The 16,781-nt window shown below is 33.7% G+C and overlaps 1 protein-coding gene across 1 annotated transcript in view; it reads right to left on the reverse strand.

Moving 5' to 3' along the window:
* Nucleotides 1–4,522: 4,522 nt before the first annotated feature.
* The window catches only part of LOC114332466 (vacuolar protein sorting-associated protein 53 homolog), a 57,913-nt gene continuing 45,654 nt past the window's right edge, over nucleotides 4,523–16,781 (reverse strand). The window contains exons 7-9 of the mRNA XM_050657377.1: nucleotides 14,715–14,873; nucleotides 14,510–14,588; nucleotides 4,523–13,013 (exon numbers count right to left, since the gene is read on the reverse strand). Of these exons, the coding sequence (XP_050513334.1) occupies nucleotides 12,495–13,013; nucleotides 14,510–14,588; nucleotides 14,715–14,873 (757 nt within the window). The 3' untranslated portion in view covers nucleotides 4,523–12,494. The remainder of the gene's footprint in view (nucleotides 13,014–14,509; nucleotides 14,589–14,714; nucleotides 14,874–16,781) is intronic.

A 16,781-nucleotide genomic window follows, 5' to 3' on the forward strand; every position in this document is an offset into this window, starting at 1 on the left:
GAATGGAAAAAAGGTTTAAGAATTTTGATGACCGAGAATTTCGTCCAGGTAGAAGAATTGAATTACATTATAAATAGGTGTTTTTACAATTTTTTTATAAATTGCTTCCCCTGTTTCAAATTTCACCGCACGCCCCTGTTTATAAATATATATAACTTGGTTTGAGAGGGGGGCCGATCGCCCTCCTCTGGATCCGCCACTGGTGCTGTCCGATGCAAATAATTTTTCTATGTAGAACTTTCTGTTTATTCTAAACCAAAGCCAGAATCAGAGAAAAAAAAACTTTCTGTTTCTAAGATCCGTGATGGCTCCGAGAGATTTCCATCGCTATCTTTTATGCTTTTGGGCGACTTACTGAATTTCTTCTTGTTTTGACATTGATTTTATTTTTTGTGCATATTGTAACTGTCGTATTTACTTTCGTATTTTTCTATTTCCCTGTATTCGTTGAAAGACCATTTTTTTGGCTTCACGAATTTCGAGAATCAGTCTTCGAAGTGACTATTGAAATAAATCAAATTTTCTTAAAATGTATCTTTGACTATGTGGTATTTCTAATAGAGAAGAATTTACTAATAGAAAATTACTTTGGAATAATATCAACACTCACCACTGCAAATTTATAAAAGTTCAGCACTGTCACTGTGACTAATTTAAGTAAAAAACTAAAGTTGAAAAAGTCAAGTTACTGCACTCTTTAAGCACAGGGTTTTAACAATTCAATCAAAAAGTTACGCCAATGTTGAATTAATTTATGTAGCAGAATTATTTACTAATTGTTATGCAACTCACTCAGCAGCTCGCTCTGTGTCATTGTGAAGCTATATTTAAGGCGCTTGAGATTAAAAAACACATTTCTAGAGTGGGAATTTGAGCAGGGACTGTATTTGTATAATGAGATATTCTTCTTCTTCACGTGCCATCTCCGCGACGGAGGTTGGCAATCATCATGGCTATTCTGATCTTAGATGCTGCTGCTCTGAATAGTTCGGTTGATGTGCATCCGTACCATTTCCTCAAGTTACGCAACCACGAGATTCGTCTCCTTCCGACACTTCTCTTGTCCTGGATTTTCCCCTGTATAATCAACTGAAGTATGTTGTATCTCTCATTACGCATAACATGCCCCAGGTACTGCAGCTTTCGTGTCTTGATGGTTTCCAATATTTCCAGTCTTTTGTTGATTCTTCTCATGACTTCGTTGTTTGTTATATGCTCGGTCCATGATATGTCTTCAGGATTCTTCTATACACCCACAGTTCAAATGCTTCCAACTTTTTAGTAGTCGATGCGTTAAGTGTCCATGCTTCTATCCCGTAAAGCAGAGTCGAGAAAATATAACACCTTACCAGCCTAACTCTCAAGCTAATTTCACTTCTCTTGCACAAAGTACCTTTCTCATTTTATTAAAGTTTGTTCTTGCTTTCTCTATTCGAACTTTGATTTCTTTGGAGTAATCGTTTGTGTGAATAATTATTGTGCCAAGATAGTTGTAGTTTTCTACTTGCTCTAAAGTTTTACCTTTAATTGTCAGGCTTTCATCATTATTTTGGGTTTTTGATATCCTCATAAATATAGTTTTCTTGATGTTTATTGATAATCCATATTCTTCTCCATACTCAACTATCTTGTTCATTAGGTTTTGGAGGTCTTTAAGGTTGTCTGCTATTATGATAGTATCGTCCGCATATCTAACGTTGTTAATTGGCGTTCCATTTACCTTTATTCCTGCTGTTTCTCCCTCAAGAGCTCTTTACATAATTTCTTCAGAGTATGCATTGAATAGTAGTGGTGATAATACGTACACACCCCTGTCGCACTCCTCTTTTAATTTCGAACTCTTCTTGTGTGTGTTCGTTAATGCGTATGTGTGCTTGCTGTTTATAATATAGATTTGTTATAACTCGAAGGTCATTGTATTGTAATTGTTTTGCTTTGAGGACGTCCATTAGCTGTTTGTGGCGGACTTTATCGAAAGCCTTGTTGTAATCTATGAAACAGACGTACATATCCTGGTTCACGTCCAAGCATCTCTGGATTAGTACGTTGAATGTAAAGAGAGCTTCACGGGTACCTACGCCTCTACGGAATCCAAATTGGGTTTCTTCAATATCCATATCAAGTGTTTGGTAAATGCGTTTATGAATGATCTTTAAAAACATTTTAAGTGTATGAGACATCAGGCTTATGGTGCGGTGGTCGGTGAATTCTCTAGCATTTTTCTTTTTTGGTCAATCATTCATTGGGTATGTCACCCGACTGATAAATTTCATTAAAGAGCTTTAAGAGGACATCTATGTACTCATTTTATATTATTTTAAGGATATCAATAGGCAGTTGATCTGGCCCCGGACTTTTTCCGTTACTGGTGTTTTTTAGTGCATACAATATTTCTTTCTTTGTAATTTCTACACTTGTTTCTCTGTTTTCGAAACATATGTCTTGTAGGTTTCCTCTTTCGTCGTCGAAAAGCTCTTCCATATATTCTTGCCATCGTTTTAGCTTTTCGTCAGTCGTTATAATAGTGTTTCCATTTTTGTCTAAGAGTTGTGTTGTGGTTTCTTTTTTGCAGCCCTGCCATTTCTTTAATTTGTTTATGCAGGTTGAATAGATCGTATTTGTTCTGAAGATCTTCTATCTCTTTACATTTTTCCTCATAGTAAGTTTGTTTTGTCTCTCTTATCTTTTTTCTGATTCCATTTGTTAATTATTTTGTAATTGTGATTATCTTTGTTCTTGGCTTGTCTTCATTGGTCCATCATGCCGAGTATCTCGTCGGTCATCCAGTTGTCTCTCTTTCTTATCGGTTCTTTTAATATCTCTTCGCATGGAACAAGTAGGCAATATTTTAGTGTTTCCCATTGATGATTTATCTCGTATGGATATCTGGATATGTTTTAACGGATTTGATGGTGTTACGATATCTCTCTTTAATATAATCGATTAGGTTTCTTACCACTTTTTCCGGTTTATCTGCTGGTGAGCGCCACGTATATAACCGTCTCAAAGGTAATTTAAAGAACGTGTTTGTGATTATTAGATTTTGTTCGTGGCAGAATTGTATTAGACGATCACCTCTATCGTTACGTTCCCCTAGTCCTTGATCTCCCATTATTGTTCCAGCACTTCCCTTGCCGACTTTTGCATTAAAATCGCCCATAACTACAGTGATTTCCCTGCTCTTTGTCATTTTCAGTGCATCTTCAATTTGTTGGTAGAAATGTTTTTACTTCATCTTCTGTTACATCCGTCGTTGGTGCATATACTTGGATCAAATTTAGTTTCGTGTGTGATGTCTTTATTTGTAGTAGCATTACTCTTTCTGAGATTAGGACAAAACCCTCTATCGACTTGTTGACCTCTGTATCGACAATAATTGCTACTCCACTTCTATGTTGGTTGTCAGTGTTTCCCGAGTAATATAAGGTACCGGTTTTGGTCGAAAGGCATCCTGAGTTAGGCCACCATGTTTCGTTTATTCCTAGTATATTTATATTTAATCTTCTCATTTCTTGAAGGATGGTATGCATTTTACCCGGCTGATACATGCTTTTGACATTCCACGTACCTATCTTTGATTTCGTTAATTTTAATTTGTCTTGTTTCAGTGTTTGACAAGGGTTTCGCCGGTTAACGACCTGGGAGTCCTTGTCTGTTCCTCCCCTGCCGGATCTTGGGCTCCGATTCCCATGATCAGTTTCTCTTTTTCTTTTAGTACTCATTGCCATGATATTTGTACTAGAGATATCCAATTGGATCTTTAATACAGTGGTTTCTCCTTGCCTTCTGTATCCTTATGCCGTTGATCATTTACTTGATTCATTCGCTTTTGGTGCCAATTTCTTAGCGCCAGGACAAAAGAGTGCCCTTCCACTTACCAACTCATCCGCCCGAAGTCGTTGGCCAGTAAGTGTGGGATTGCTTATACTGGCAATCGCTCGGTGGAGTTTTCGCCATATCTGGCTACCCTCACTTAGTTTAGCCTGCAGACCAATGCAGTTGCCCGGCGTGTGACACGTGGAGCCATAAGCGAGAGTTAGTTGTCTTATGAGGACCAGTTATCAAAAACCATCTCCCGTCTATGACGCTCGGTGTGGTCGTTCCGATAAAAGGTGCTACTTCTATAACACAACTTTACACCCCAATGAGATAATGAGATATTAGGATACTCTAATCAATGAAGCCCAAATGAGTTTGTCCCCTGTATAGTTGATGATCTTCCACAATTCTGATTATCAAATATCCACTTGTTCTTCGATATACGTGTTTTTCCTGCCCACTTAGTTCATTATATGTTTGATCCTCAGTTCTTCTTTGCCACATCAGCTAACATCATTATATGAATTTTCTTCTGGTACGACGTGTAATGGAAATGTAATTTTGAAACATGGATATAATAAGTTTTGTTTTCAAACACAAGTAACGTGTCATGTTGCAGAAAAAATAGTAGCAAATTTTAAGGAAATTGGGAATGCAATGATAATGTTATTTTATTTGATCGGGATGATTAAAAATACTTCAATAGTGATACATCTTTTAATTCACTTTTTGTAACAAAATTATATAAATTAATAATATAAAACAATAAACAAATCTATTAAATTAAGGACGTTTAGTCTGATTAACAATATAAGAGACTCAATATTATTTATTGCTGATAGATAAACAGTTTAACTAGATATATAACGGGTCCGTATAAGGACAAAACAAATTTGAAACAATTTGATATAATTGCTGAAAGAGAAATGAAATATATCGTAGTAGACAACTTGTTCAATGTTACTCCTCCATATTATGTCCCTATCGGAGTAGTTAGTCTGCTTAGAAACCTAAATACATATTGGGACCGTGCAAGATCAGAAAAGCGACACCTGGTTTCATAGCTCGGCAACTTTTTTCGCACTTTTAATTATATTGGCCAATCATATTGGTCCTGGTTGCTGGATAATTGTCAAGGCCGTAGCCCCAAAAAAAATTATAAGAAGAAAAAGTAAGATTTAGGTTATGTTATTAAAAGGTAAACAATTGTATGTAGTAAATAAAATTAGTTATTAAAATGCAGTACTGCAAGCAAAATACAATTAATTAAATTTACTTTTATATAATAATTGCATATCATATCAATATTGTTAGCAACACATAATTTTTCTTTTTTAATGACAGTAGGTATGAAATATACGTCAATTTGACAATGGACAGCCTAAGTCTGACGTCACAAAATTGGGAGGAGCTTATATTGACTCCAAACAATTTTGTTTGTAACGTTAAATGGTCATAAGGAATTTTTCATTTATGTGCTTTGTGTGGCAAAATAAGTCTTCATTTAGGTATTTCGTTAAAGAAACGTGTTAAGAGATTTTTATTCGTTTTTGCTCAGGTGGTGTTTATTCCTTAGTGGTTGAAAATAAACATAACCTCAAAACTGTTTACGTTCTAATCATTGCATTAAATGAACTCACCAGGGCAAAAACGAATAAAAATCTCTTAATTGACACGTTTCTTTAACTAAATACCTAAATGAAAAGTCTTATTTTGTCACACAAACCACTTAAACAATAAATTAAAAATTCCTTATGAGTGTTTAACATTATAAACAAAATTGTTTGGAGTCAAATATAAGCTCCTCCCAATTTTATGACGTGAAGACTTAGGATGTCCATTTCAATTGACAATATGAATTATTTAAGAAAATTGCAATATTTCTTCGCTATTCGCGCACGACCGTTTCTCGTATCCCCTCCAAGTACTTGCACACCGCGGATAGATATTTTAACTGAACAAAGATTCGCGTATTGATACGCTTAAACGATATAATAGACGGAGAGGCAGCGCTGAAAAATCTATTTCAATTTACTAAAGCTAGATTTTTCACAGTTGATTACTGTGAGTGTGTAGAGAAACATACTGCGGTCGGTCAAGCGAAACGTAGAACAAGGGTTACTGAGAGGGTATCAAAGTTGCATTCCTACGAAGGTAATTATTTCTGTTTACTAAGGCTGAAAATCAGTACACACATTCTAAATTAAATATAAATAAAAGTTATTATAGTCGGTCAGCTGTATGACGGGACATATGAGTCGGTCGGCCCCAATAGTCGATTGAAGAAATGAAGCATTTTGGCTCGCAATTTTTTCGTCCAGCATGGATTTACTTGAAATTTTCACAGAAGGTAGGGGAATAGTCCAAGGATCATTTTCTATATCATGCCGCTATCATACGCCAAAACCTTGGGGGTGGGAATTTTTTATTACATTTTAACCATGAAATTCGATGGAAAAAGTGATTCTAAGAAAAAAAATGTTTTTTACATTTTCTTCGTAAAACTAATATTTTTCGAGTTATTCGCTCTTGAAAATAACAGTTTTTCGACGAAAAAATCGACTTTTTTAGAGGGTTTTTTGAGAATATCTCGAAAAATATGCATTTAGTAAAAGAAACTGTAGATATCAAAATTGTACCCTTTAGTAACACAAACTATATTATTTTCCAGTAATATATTTAAGACCAATACAAACCGAGATACGGCATGTTAAAGATTAGCTTTTTTCGTCAAATGAAGAATTTGAAATATTTAAAGCCAAATAATGGGAAAAATTTGCATTTTTCGAGGAAAACTTAAACAATTATGCTTTCAAAAAATAATAATAAAAAGATTCTAGTATGAAAATTAAGCGACTTATAATTAAAAAAATGTCGGTACCTGCTTTTCTTTACGAAAAAATCAGTGAGAACAACCCCCTAACTACCTTCCTAATTCAAAATTGGTATTTACCTTTCTGTAGTTCCTTTTATATTTATATTATCAATAGACTCAAGGAGTTTGATCTATTTAAATGGCCTAATTTTGGAAAAATTGGAGTTTTAAAGAAAAATTGATTTTTTGCAATTTGGTATTTTTCACCTTTTACTTCATAATATCTCCGAAAATACTGAAGATACGAAAAAAATTATAAACTACTAAATTGTAGCTTTTTTAATGACTAAAATTACCCTGTACATAGATTTTCATTACAGTGAACAGTTAGCTGTTCATGTAGCTGTTTAAAACCTCTATTTACCAGCAAACACCCCCTTATTTGAGCCCTTTAAACCCGCCCCAATTAAAAACTAAGCGATCTTACGGAATTTAATTTACACAATCTTATAGCTCTTTAAAAATCCTACAAAATCATTTTTGAAGAAACTTTTTATCGCCAAAAATATATAGAATATTTTTCGAGGTATTCTCAAAAAACCCTCTAAAAAAGTCGATTTTTTCGTCGAAAAACTGTTATTTTCAAGCGCGAATAACTCGAAAAATATTAGTTTTGCGAAGAAAATGTAAAATACATTTTTTTCTTAGAATCACTTTTTCCATCGAATTACATGGTTAAAATGTAATAAAAAATTCCCACCCCCGAGATGGGGTGGCAACCACCCTCAAGGTTTTAGCGTATGATAGCGGCATGATATATAAAATGATCCTTGGACTATTCGCTACCTTCTGTGAAAATTTCAAGTAAATCCATGCTGGTCGAAAAAATTGCGAGCCAAAATGCTTCATTTCCTCAATCGACTATTGGGGCCGACCGACCGGCTCTGTCCCGTCATACAGCTGACCGACTATAATAACTTTTATTTATATTTAATTTAGAATGTGTGTACTGATATTCAGCCTTAGTAAATGGAAATAATTACCTTCGTAGGAATGCAACTTTGATACCCTTTCAGTAACCCCTGTTCTACGTTTCGCTTGACCGACCGCAGTATGTTTCTCTACACACTCACAGTAATCAACTGTGAAAAATCTAGCTTTAGTAAATTGAAATAGATTTTTCAGCGCTGCCTCTTGGTCTATAATGATTAAACGATAAAATTACTACAGTACACAGAGTAATAGTCAACTAAAAGCTAATTTTCTGATCAACAATGAGAAATAATGAGTTTCTTATATAGTTGGTTGTACTATACAACACAAAATTACAGAAAAATATTATATTTATGATATTATCTACAGGATGACTCATAAACAATTCTAACTTCTGACTCATTAATAATTCTATTTCCAAAAGAAAATATTAATTTTTTGCTTAAACTGGAGGTTAATTATTTTTATGTAACTGAGATACAGAATGAACGTATATTTAATTTATTTTAATTCTTTATGAACCACCCTATATAAATAGAAAAACTTATTAGGAAGTGTTCCTAACTTTTCACAATGTTTATCTTTCTAAAAAATTGCACCTTTGTAAGTTAAAACAGAAGGAGATCCAAATACAGGGGGAAATAGAGCTAGAGTAGATTGAATGAATTATAAGGACAAGAGTGAAACAAGTCCTCTAAATCAATTTAAACCAGTTTCAAACGGTTATAGGCAATGGATGAACGAAAATAGTGATCGAATAGAGTCCAGGAAAGATAAAAAACGAAGGGAAACTAACAAGCAGTAATAAATTTATTGTTTGTATCAAATTTATAGCGGGATCAATTGCAGTATATTAAAGAATTTCGCTGTTCAGCAGTTAACATTGAGGCAAAATTTGCCGTTAATCATATCGTACCTTAAAAATAGGGAACTTGCATAAAATTTTAAATTCGAAAAAAATGGTACATATACCTAAATCACAACAGAACATAATTTAGAACCTGTATCAAAGATAAAAAAGTTTTGTTTGTCTTTGGTTTGGCCCGTGAAGACGACTAAAAATTCAACTTATACCAGCCACCCCAAAACGCGTCGTGACGTCATGGGGTTGTATGTTTACATTCTACACCAATTGTATATATAATTTTAAATTAGACATGATCGTTTAAACTATTCATAGAAAATTTGTACTTTTACAAAATGGTTTTATTTTCAATAGTAAACCTTCTTTCCTTTCCTTCAAAAACTGTATCAAACTCCAATCTCAACAAACTGGTATATATTATTACAACGACATACGATAAAATGTCATTAGAATATAAATATTTTCCTTTATTCCCCGACGACGAGCTGGGCAAATATCCAAGTAGGTGGAGGCCAATAAACTAAAGAAGAAGAAGAAGAATATACGTAAATATAACCATAAACGGAACCACATAGTTAAACTCTGTGACGTCACGGGTCGTTTGAACTATTTTAAAATAAAGAAGACTTTAAATTTGTACTTCTAAGTTATTATGAGTTTTTGAAGCGTGAAATTTTGGAAAGCTCATTTTTATACAAAACTGAACATTATTATGTAATAAAAAAAATGTGCAAGTTCCCTATTGTACCTACAAACAGTCGTTTATTTTCATGTCTAATAAGAGAATTTACTGACATTGAAAATTGGTCATCATAATACCTTCATTATTTTGTTAATAGTGGATAGTAGCCATAACAATTAAGCAGATATTTTCGTTACGGTATAGAAAAAATACGATAAAATGTTTTTCTACGGCCGTACTAAAACAGTCACTTACATTAAAAAACTTACATAGAAGTTAAAAATTCGGTTTGTAAAATGGTATGTAATTTTTATTAAAAAACTTTAAAAGAAAGTCATCCAAATGGATTATAAAAATATCAGAACGTTTTCGATCTAGTCAGATCATCTTCAGTGACATTCTGAATAGTAAGTGAAACTAGCCCACTAATTGATATATAGCCTTCAAAATTACATAGATAATTATTTCTTAAATTGTACTATTGTAGTACGACACAATGTCGATGTTATTGGATTATGATATTAGTACTCGAAAGCAGCATGGCTTCCCTGCTCGAAAAAGCTGAAAGGGTAGGGGAGACCGGGGCAAAACGAGGCTCGAGGCAGAACGGGAAATGCATCGGTGTGCATAACTTATAGTCGTTATAATATCGGCAATAGCGCCATTCGAACGAGCGTGGGTTGACTCACTTCAGTCATTAGAAAGAAACTTCTAGTCACGTAGTGTGCTTCTTTACAGACATAAAATCCGTCTTCTTTTTTTTTTTTGTTAAAAATTTTGGTGATATTTATAGAAGTGCTATAAGGTGAGTAAGCAAGTTCTATCACGTTTTTCATTCAAATATGATAGATATGTTACTGAATTTTAATATTGCGTGCTGTGAACCGTTTTATATCTTTTACGTTAGAAATTACTAATTTTACTTGAACTAATGTCTCTTAGGGCAAAGCGGTCGGGGCGAGACGGGATATTACCCATCTTGCCCCACTCTCCTAAATTGCCACTAATTTATATCATTTAAACGTTGTAAGAACAATCTGACTAAAACTGAAACTAATAAAAAAAATCAAAGAAAACTAAAGAAGAAAACGAGATGGACACTGACTCATCAGAAGATAATGAAGATTGTGGCTACTATTTGCAGTCAACTGAAGGATGGGTAGTGTGTAGTGTCTGCAATGGATGGGCTCATAATACCTGCGCAGGTATTGAGTATGAAGACGAAGGTGCTCATATTTGTGAACTCTGCACTCTGCCAGCCTGACTAAAATACATTCCCAATTTGCCCCGTAGCATTTCCCATTTTGAAATTTCGGACTAATACTTGTTCTCTGCTAATACGTTAAGTTCTTTATAACCAAATAACTAAGCAATTTGGATTATAAATAAAGTAAGTTATATGAAGTTTAATAGCAAATGATCCTGTCTGACTTTCTTATTTTTTAATACACAGTTTAGTTTTCTTTCTACGATTTTTTCTTTCTTAAGTATCCCGTTCTGCCCCGGTCTCCCCTACTTGTCAAGTTGAGTAACAAAGACCAAATTAGGCAATCCAAACCACGTGATTTTTAATGACAGGCCGTATGGCAGGCAATTCAGCGTTGCCAGAGCTGTTACAATTGTACCAATTTGATACAATTAATAACCAAACTTTTGATTTTGTGACATAAGAAATTTGCTTCAAATAATATTAAACGACGTTTTTTAAGTTTTTGTACAAAATGTGTTGGTTTAGTACTTTGTGTCACTATTCCAATGATTCCGGTGCATTTACAAAAATTTCTCTGGCAACACTGCACACAAGCGATTTTATTGGATACTTTATTTAAATTAAAATTTCAAATTTAAGATACAATGTGGTATTACTAGGTACCTAAAATAATAAAATATATATTACCCCGATGATTTTACCTAAAATCTATTTTAGGGATGCTCAGTATTATTTTTTATTAAACTTATAAAACATAAAATTTGTTAACCTAGCTTTCTTCAATCTTCCAAATTACTTAGTTAAAACTTTTTAACTAATTATTAAAGTTTATTGACGTAAGCAATATTTTTTACTATGTCACAGAAGTATTTAGCAATACTTACACGGACATAAAATACGAAAATTACTTTAAAATACTAAAATAACACTATACTATCATATGCCTTCAATGTATTCATACCAGCCGCCAGACATATTGGAAGAGTTTGACAGATCGTTGGATTCCCTAATTCGGTACTTGACAAGTACCCTTTCAGCATTTTCGAGCAGGGAAGCCATGCTGCTTTCGAGTACTTATAGCATAATTTATTAACATCGACAATGTGTCCGTACTACAATAGTACAATTTAAGAAATAATTATGTAATTTTGAAGGCTATATATCAACTAGTGGGCTAGTTGCAATTACTATTCAGAATGTCACTGAAGATGATCTGACTAGATCGAAAACGTTCTAAAGTTTTTATAATCCATTTGGATGACATTTTTTGAAGTTTAAAAAAAATTATATACCATTTTACAAACTGAAGTTTTTTTTACTTCTATATAAGTTTAATATTTAGATATTATTTACTAATTTATTTGAAATTTATCTTATTGTGTTCATGTTTTAATGAGATTAACGTGAAAAATCGTTGAAATAGAATTATTTTGACACAATATTCAAAAGTCAAATCAGTAGACAATAACAAAAGCTTTGAATCGTCGTCAGGAAAACCAATTTTATTTTATTGAAAATTTGGCTTTGCCAGCCTTGTCAAAGAACGTATTAAATAATTCAAGGATCAGCTTGCAACAAAATGCCACGAATTTCTCGTTTACATTTAATATTACTAAGTAATAAGTAAAGACTTTCTTAAATAAAAATTGATATAAGTCTACTTGTTGTGGCTTTTTTCCAAACGTAAGGCCATAGAAAAAATATTGTTCCTAACTCATGCGGAAAGTGTCTTTCCCGCACTCCACTGCTTGCCCGAACTCCGCTATCGTGTCGTTAACGGCACGTCAACGGCAGTCGCGTGCAGGAAACTATCACTTTCCGCACTAGTTAGGAAAATAACTATTTAGTTGAAGAACAACAAACATTTGGATATGGGGTCCTAACTTAGAAATCTCCAGTAAGTATTTTAAATAAATAAATAAATAAACAAAAATCAGAATATTGATTGATTGATTTTATAGTTTAACAGAAAACTGTAAACCATCGTTCGTTTAGTATCCAGTTAATTCGCATTTCATCATTCCAACACTCATTCAAGAATCTCAATTAACTTAAATTGCACACTTTTCATAATCTCTCTTACAAATGTGACATACATATGGTCCAAACTCTACTTATAACTTTTAAAAATATCCGACAGCACTACCTGATCCTGTCTCTTCACAGTCTTCATATCCAACACTTTATGAAACTCCGTAAGTTGACTATCTGGCAACAGCTTCTTATATTGCTCAACAAAGTTCTTCGAAGGTTCTATCGGTGTCATAACCACCTTCAAAATCATTTCTGCCCTTGTCATTCCTTTAGTGACCACCTTGATATACGCAGCTGGTGCCGGGCGATTTATCTGAGACGCAATAGACGGCAGGTTTAATAATACAGTTTTCAACATGTGTGTGTCTAAAAGAAGCTGTTCCGCACCCTCCGTGTTGATCGGTTTGCACTTGTAGATGTTTTGGATGAATTTGGGAATGAAACTGTTGGCAAATTTGATGCAGAACTGTGTGAAGTATTTACGAGATTGTGACAGGTTTTCTCGAATGATAGGAACGTTGGTTTTCAGGTGGGTTGTTATGGCTGTGATGTATGAACTCTGGTCACCCACTGTGTCCACGTTTTGCCATTGTACCTAGAAAATAATGAAATTAGATACTTTACTAATACCAACATACAGGGTGATCAATTTTTATTACAAACTCCGTTATACATTATATATTATTATGAGAGATATCAAAAAACGTTATTTACAAAAATAGGACCAGACAACCAAGTGACGTCAATAACGTCGAGGAAACGTCAGTTTTTTTAATATGTACAAGTGTTGGAACATTACGTAATATAAACGTCTTTTGTAGGTGATTTTAAATACGTAAGATTAATGACGTTAAAATATGTTTAAAAAACGTTTTAATTTTGACAGCCTATGTCTGACGTCACAAAATTGGGAGGAGTTTAAAGACTTAAAGCTTATATTATTGACTCCAAACAATTTCGTTTATAACGTTAAATGGTCATAAGAAATTTTTCATTTATTGTTTACCTGCTTTGTGTGGTAAAATAAAACTTTTCATTTAGATATTTAGTTGAAGAAACGTGTTAATGAAGAGATTTTTATTGGTTTTTGCTCAGGCGAGTTAGTTTAATGTAGTAATTCTGCTTGAAAACATTTTGAGGTTATATCTTTGGTGTTTATTTTCTGTTAATGAACTAACTATGACATGTGTTATCGCGTTTAATTAAATTAATTTTTAGCCTACTAAGATTGCTTCAGCAGTCTAGACTAGAAGATTTAGCTATGAGATGGTAAAGAAAAATGATGCTCATGTAGCTACTATTGTAGATATACAGGTATTCCCAACAATTAGTTGTTCATGATTCTTTTTGATTTAATGGACAGCGTTAAATTAAGACATTATGCTGGATAATTTGTTAATAAATTATTTATTAGTTTATATGTTGTTTCAGTTTTGACACTGTAAGTATATATAAAAAGTGAAAATTCTATATAATATGTTGTATTTAGGGTATTGTAATTCAATGTATTTTAGAGTCTCCCATTTGGTTTTACTTTTAGCCTATGGGCTAAATTGTGTATTTTTAAAACCATAAAATGAAAAATAAATGTAAAAAAACGACGCAAAACTACGTTTTTGATATCACGTATTCGTGATAAAAATGACGTCAATTATGGTGGGACAAATTCACGTGACTCGACATCGAAAATACGTGATAAACTGACGTGGTTTGGTGATAATTATGACGTCTTTTCAACGTTTTGTAAACGTTATTTGGTTGCCCGGGAGCTTTAAGTAGCTTTAAGCTGTACATTTTAAGCTTTACCCCCTCGTTACAGAAATATAAAGTTTTTTGTGTTATACGGGGTATTTATTACAGGGGAGGTTAAGTTGGGTAGCTGTAGCTAGACTTCGCCTCATGTAACTAATGTTTGTAATACTTTACAGACTAAATAAAGGCAATTATTATTATTTAAAGTTATAACCAAATTTCAGTGAAACGATTTTCATCTCCCTGTATAATTGAAAAGGCGTATGAAAGCAACGACCTCTTGTAGCAGTAGCAGAAGGATAGAATTAAACTACCGCAATATAAAAAAAATTGGCTTACCTTACTCATTGCTGTCAATGCAGGTTCACATGAATTTTCTAAATCCTGCACCAAAATTTGAATACAGCTAGATATAACCCTGAAAATTAAATAAATGCTTTTAAATAAAAGTAAAATAAATCCTATCCATGATTTAAAAACAAAAACATCGCGCACAAGAGAAAACGCAAAACTATATTAACATCAACCTAAATTTTAAACTCACTTGTGGAAATTATCCTGTTCTTTTGTTAAATCAACTTGATCTACTAAAGAGGGCTCTATCTTTTCCTTCAGTTTATCTTCGAGTTGTTGTGTAGTGTCCAGACAATATTCAGCAGTAGTTAGGATGCAACATATCTTGGTTTGCTCGTCTTTAGTAAACCTAATACAAAAGAAATTCTCAAATAATATCTTTAAAGTTAACATATTTAATGACTAATCTAATGAAGATTCTTTATAAAATGCTGTATACATTTACTCCGGCAAGCCTTTGCACGAGATGCAAGGGATAGTGATGTGCAACGTATAGCCTCTCCTATCCAAATGTCAACCTCACCTGCCCGTGTGACGATCTTAATCCTGGGCCCAGAGCACGCCAAATAGAATTATATTTTGCTGACGTCACAAAATAGAATTTCATAATGGGAGAATCGACGGTTGCTAGGCAACGTGACGTCACTAAAATAGAATTCTATTAGGCGTGCTTCCGCACCTGACCATTCGGTGCATCCTGCCAGATAACAAACGAGCCTCTGCTCTGATGCCCACACCACTAGGTTGATATAAGAAATCCCCCCAATTGGCTATGTTAAGTCACAATGACGACCTCTCGTGGATTTCGGCGGAACTAAAATTGAGGGCGTTTTTCGTTTTATTGGTCTGCTATAATGTGGGTATTTAATGTCAAATCGTTGTCAAAATAGTTGTCAGTATTTTCCAAAATCAATATAATTAATTAAGTGAATTGTAAATTGTAGAATTCCCTCATCTTCCTTAGTCTCAGCATCCGTATGGCTTGCAAATTGTAGAAGCCTCGGAGGTGTAACCAGAGAAGGTTCCCATTGTTTTCATTCTGGTGGGATGTTCTATATGCCATTAGAGTGAAAACTTAGTCTTTTTGCTAGCAGTTGCCGCTAGGGCATCTATGCCATTTCGTTCGTTGCAATTCGGGACTGCACGCTGGGGTTTGATTTGGTTGGATCAGGGAGAGCAGCATATGTGCCTCCTAATGAGAGACTAATAAGTTTCGAAACCGGTAGAGGTGCTTGCAGCACTCTCTGATTGGACTAGAATATGGTTCGGCTGTATTTTCGTTTTGCAACGAAATTGAAAATGGTTATTCATTTTTTCAATATAATTAAGTTTTAATAAATAAGTACATAAGTTTTAATACAAAAGATTTAATTAAAAGCTTACAAACCTTTTATCAAAAGTGTTCTTATGTGTATGTTGTGTTGCAGAATATTTGGAGTAAATTTAGGATGAACACGTTCTTTAAAAGACACGTTTGTAAGCTTTTAATTAAATATTTTGTAATAAAATTTATTAATTATATTGATTTTACTGACAATTACTGATTGAATACTGACAACGATTTGACATTAAAAACCCCCATTATAGCAGGCCAATAAAGCGAAAAACGCCCTCAATTTTAGTTCCGCCGAAATCCACGAGAGGTCGTCATTGCGACTTAACATCGCCAATTGAAGGCGAAACAATCTACGTTAAAGGAAAAGCTTTAGAGATACTGGGATGTGAGCTAACTGAACAATGGGACCGCAGCCTCGAAATAAAACGACGTATTGAGATGACCAAAAGCGCTTTCGATAAAATGAAAGCAGTAGTATGCAATGGAAAACTGGGAATATAAGTTAAAACTAGAGTATTGAGATGTTACGTATTCTGTCCTTTTATATGAAGTTGAAGCCTTGACAATTACCAACGTAACTGAAAAAGACTTACCAGCTTTGTTACAGAACATGTATTCTAAATACATTAAGAAAGATGAAAAAAGAAAAAAAATACTTAACATTATGAATGAAAAAATGAGCTGTTTTGGTCACGTACTAAGAAATGAAAAATATGAGTTAATACTATCGGTTATACAAGGTAGAAGTAGAGATAGCCATAAATTCACTCAAAAATAGAAAGTCACCAGGACCAGACGGAATAACCAACGAGCTTCTAAAATACGGAGGAGAAAGTATAACCCTAGAGATGACAAAACTTATACAAAAACTAATATTGCACTGCAAGATACCAGATGCATGAAGAAACAGCATAATGATAC

Source organism: Diabrotica virgifera, chromosome 1, assembly GCF_917563875.1.
Source record: "Diabrotica virgifera virgifera chromosome 1, PGI_DIABVI_V3a".
Taxonomy (NCBI): domain Eukaryota; kingdom Metazoa; phylum Arthropoda; class Insecta; order Coleoptera; family Chrysomelidae; genus Diabrotica; species Diabrotica virgifera.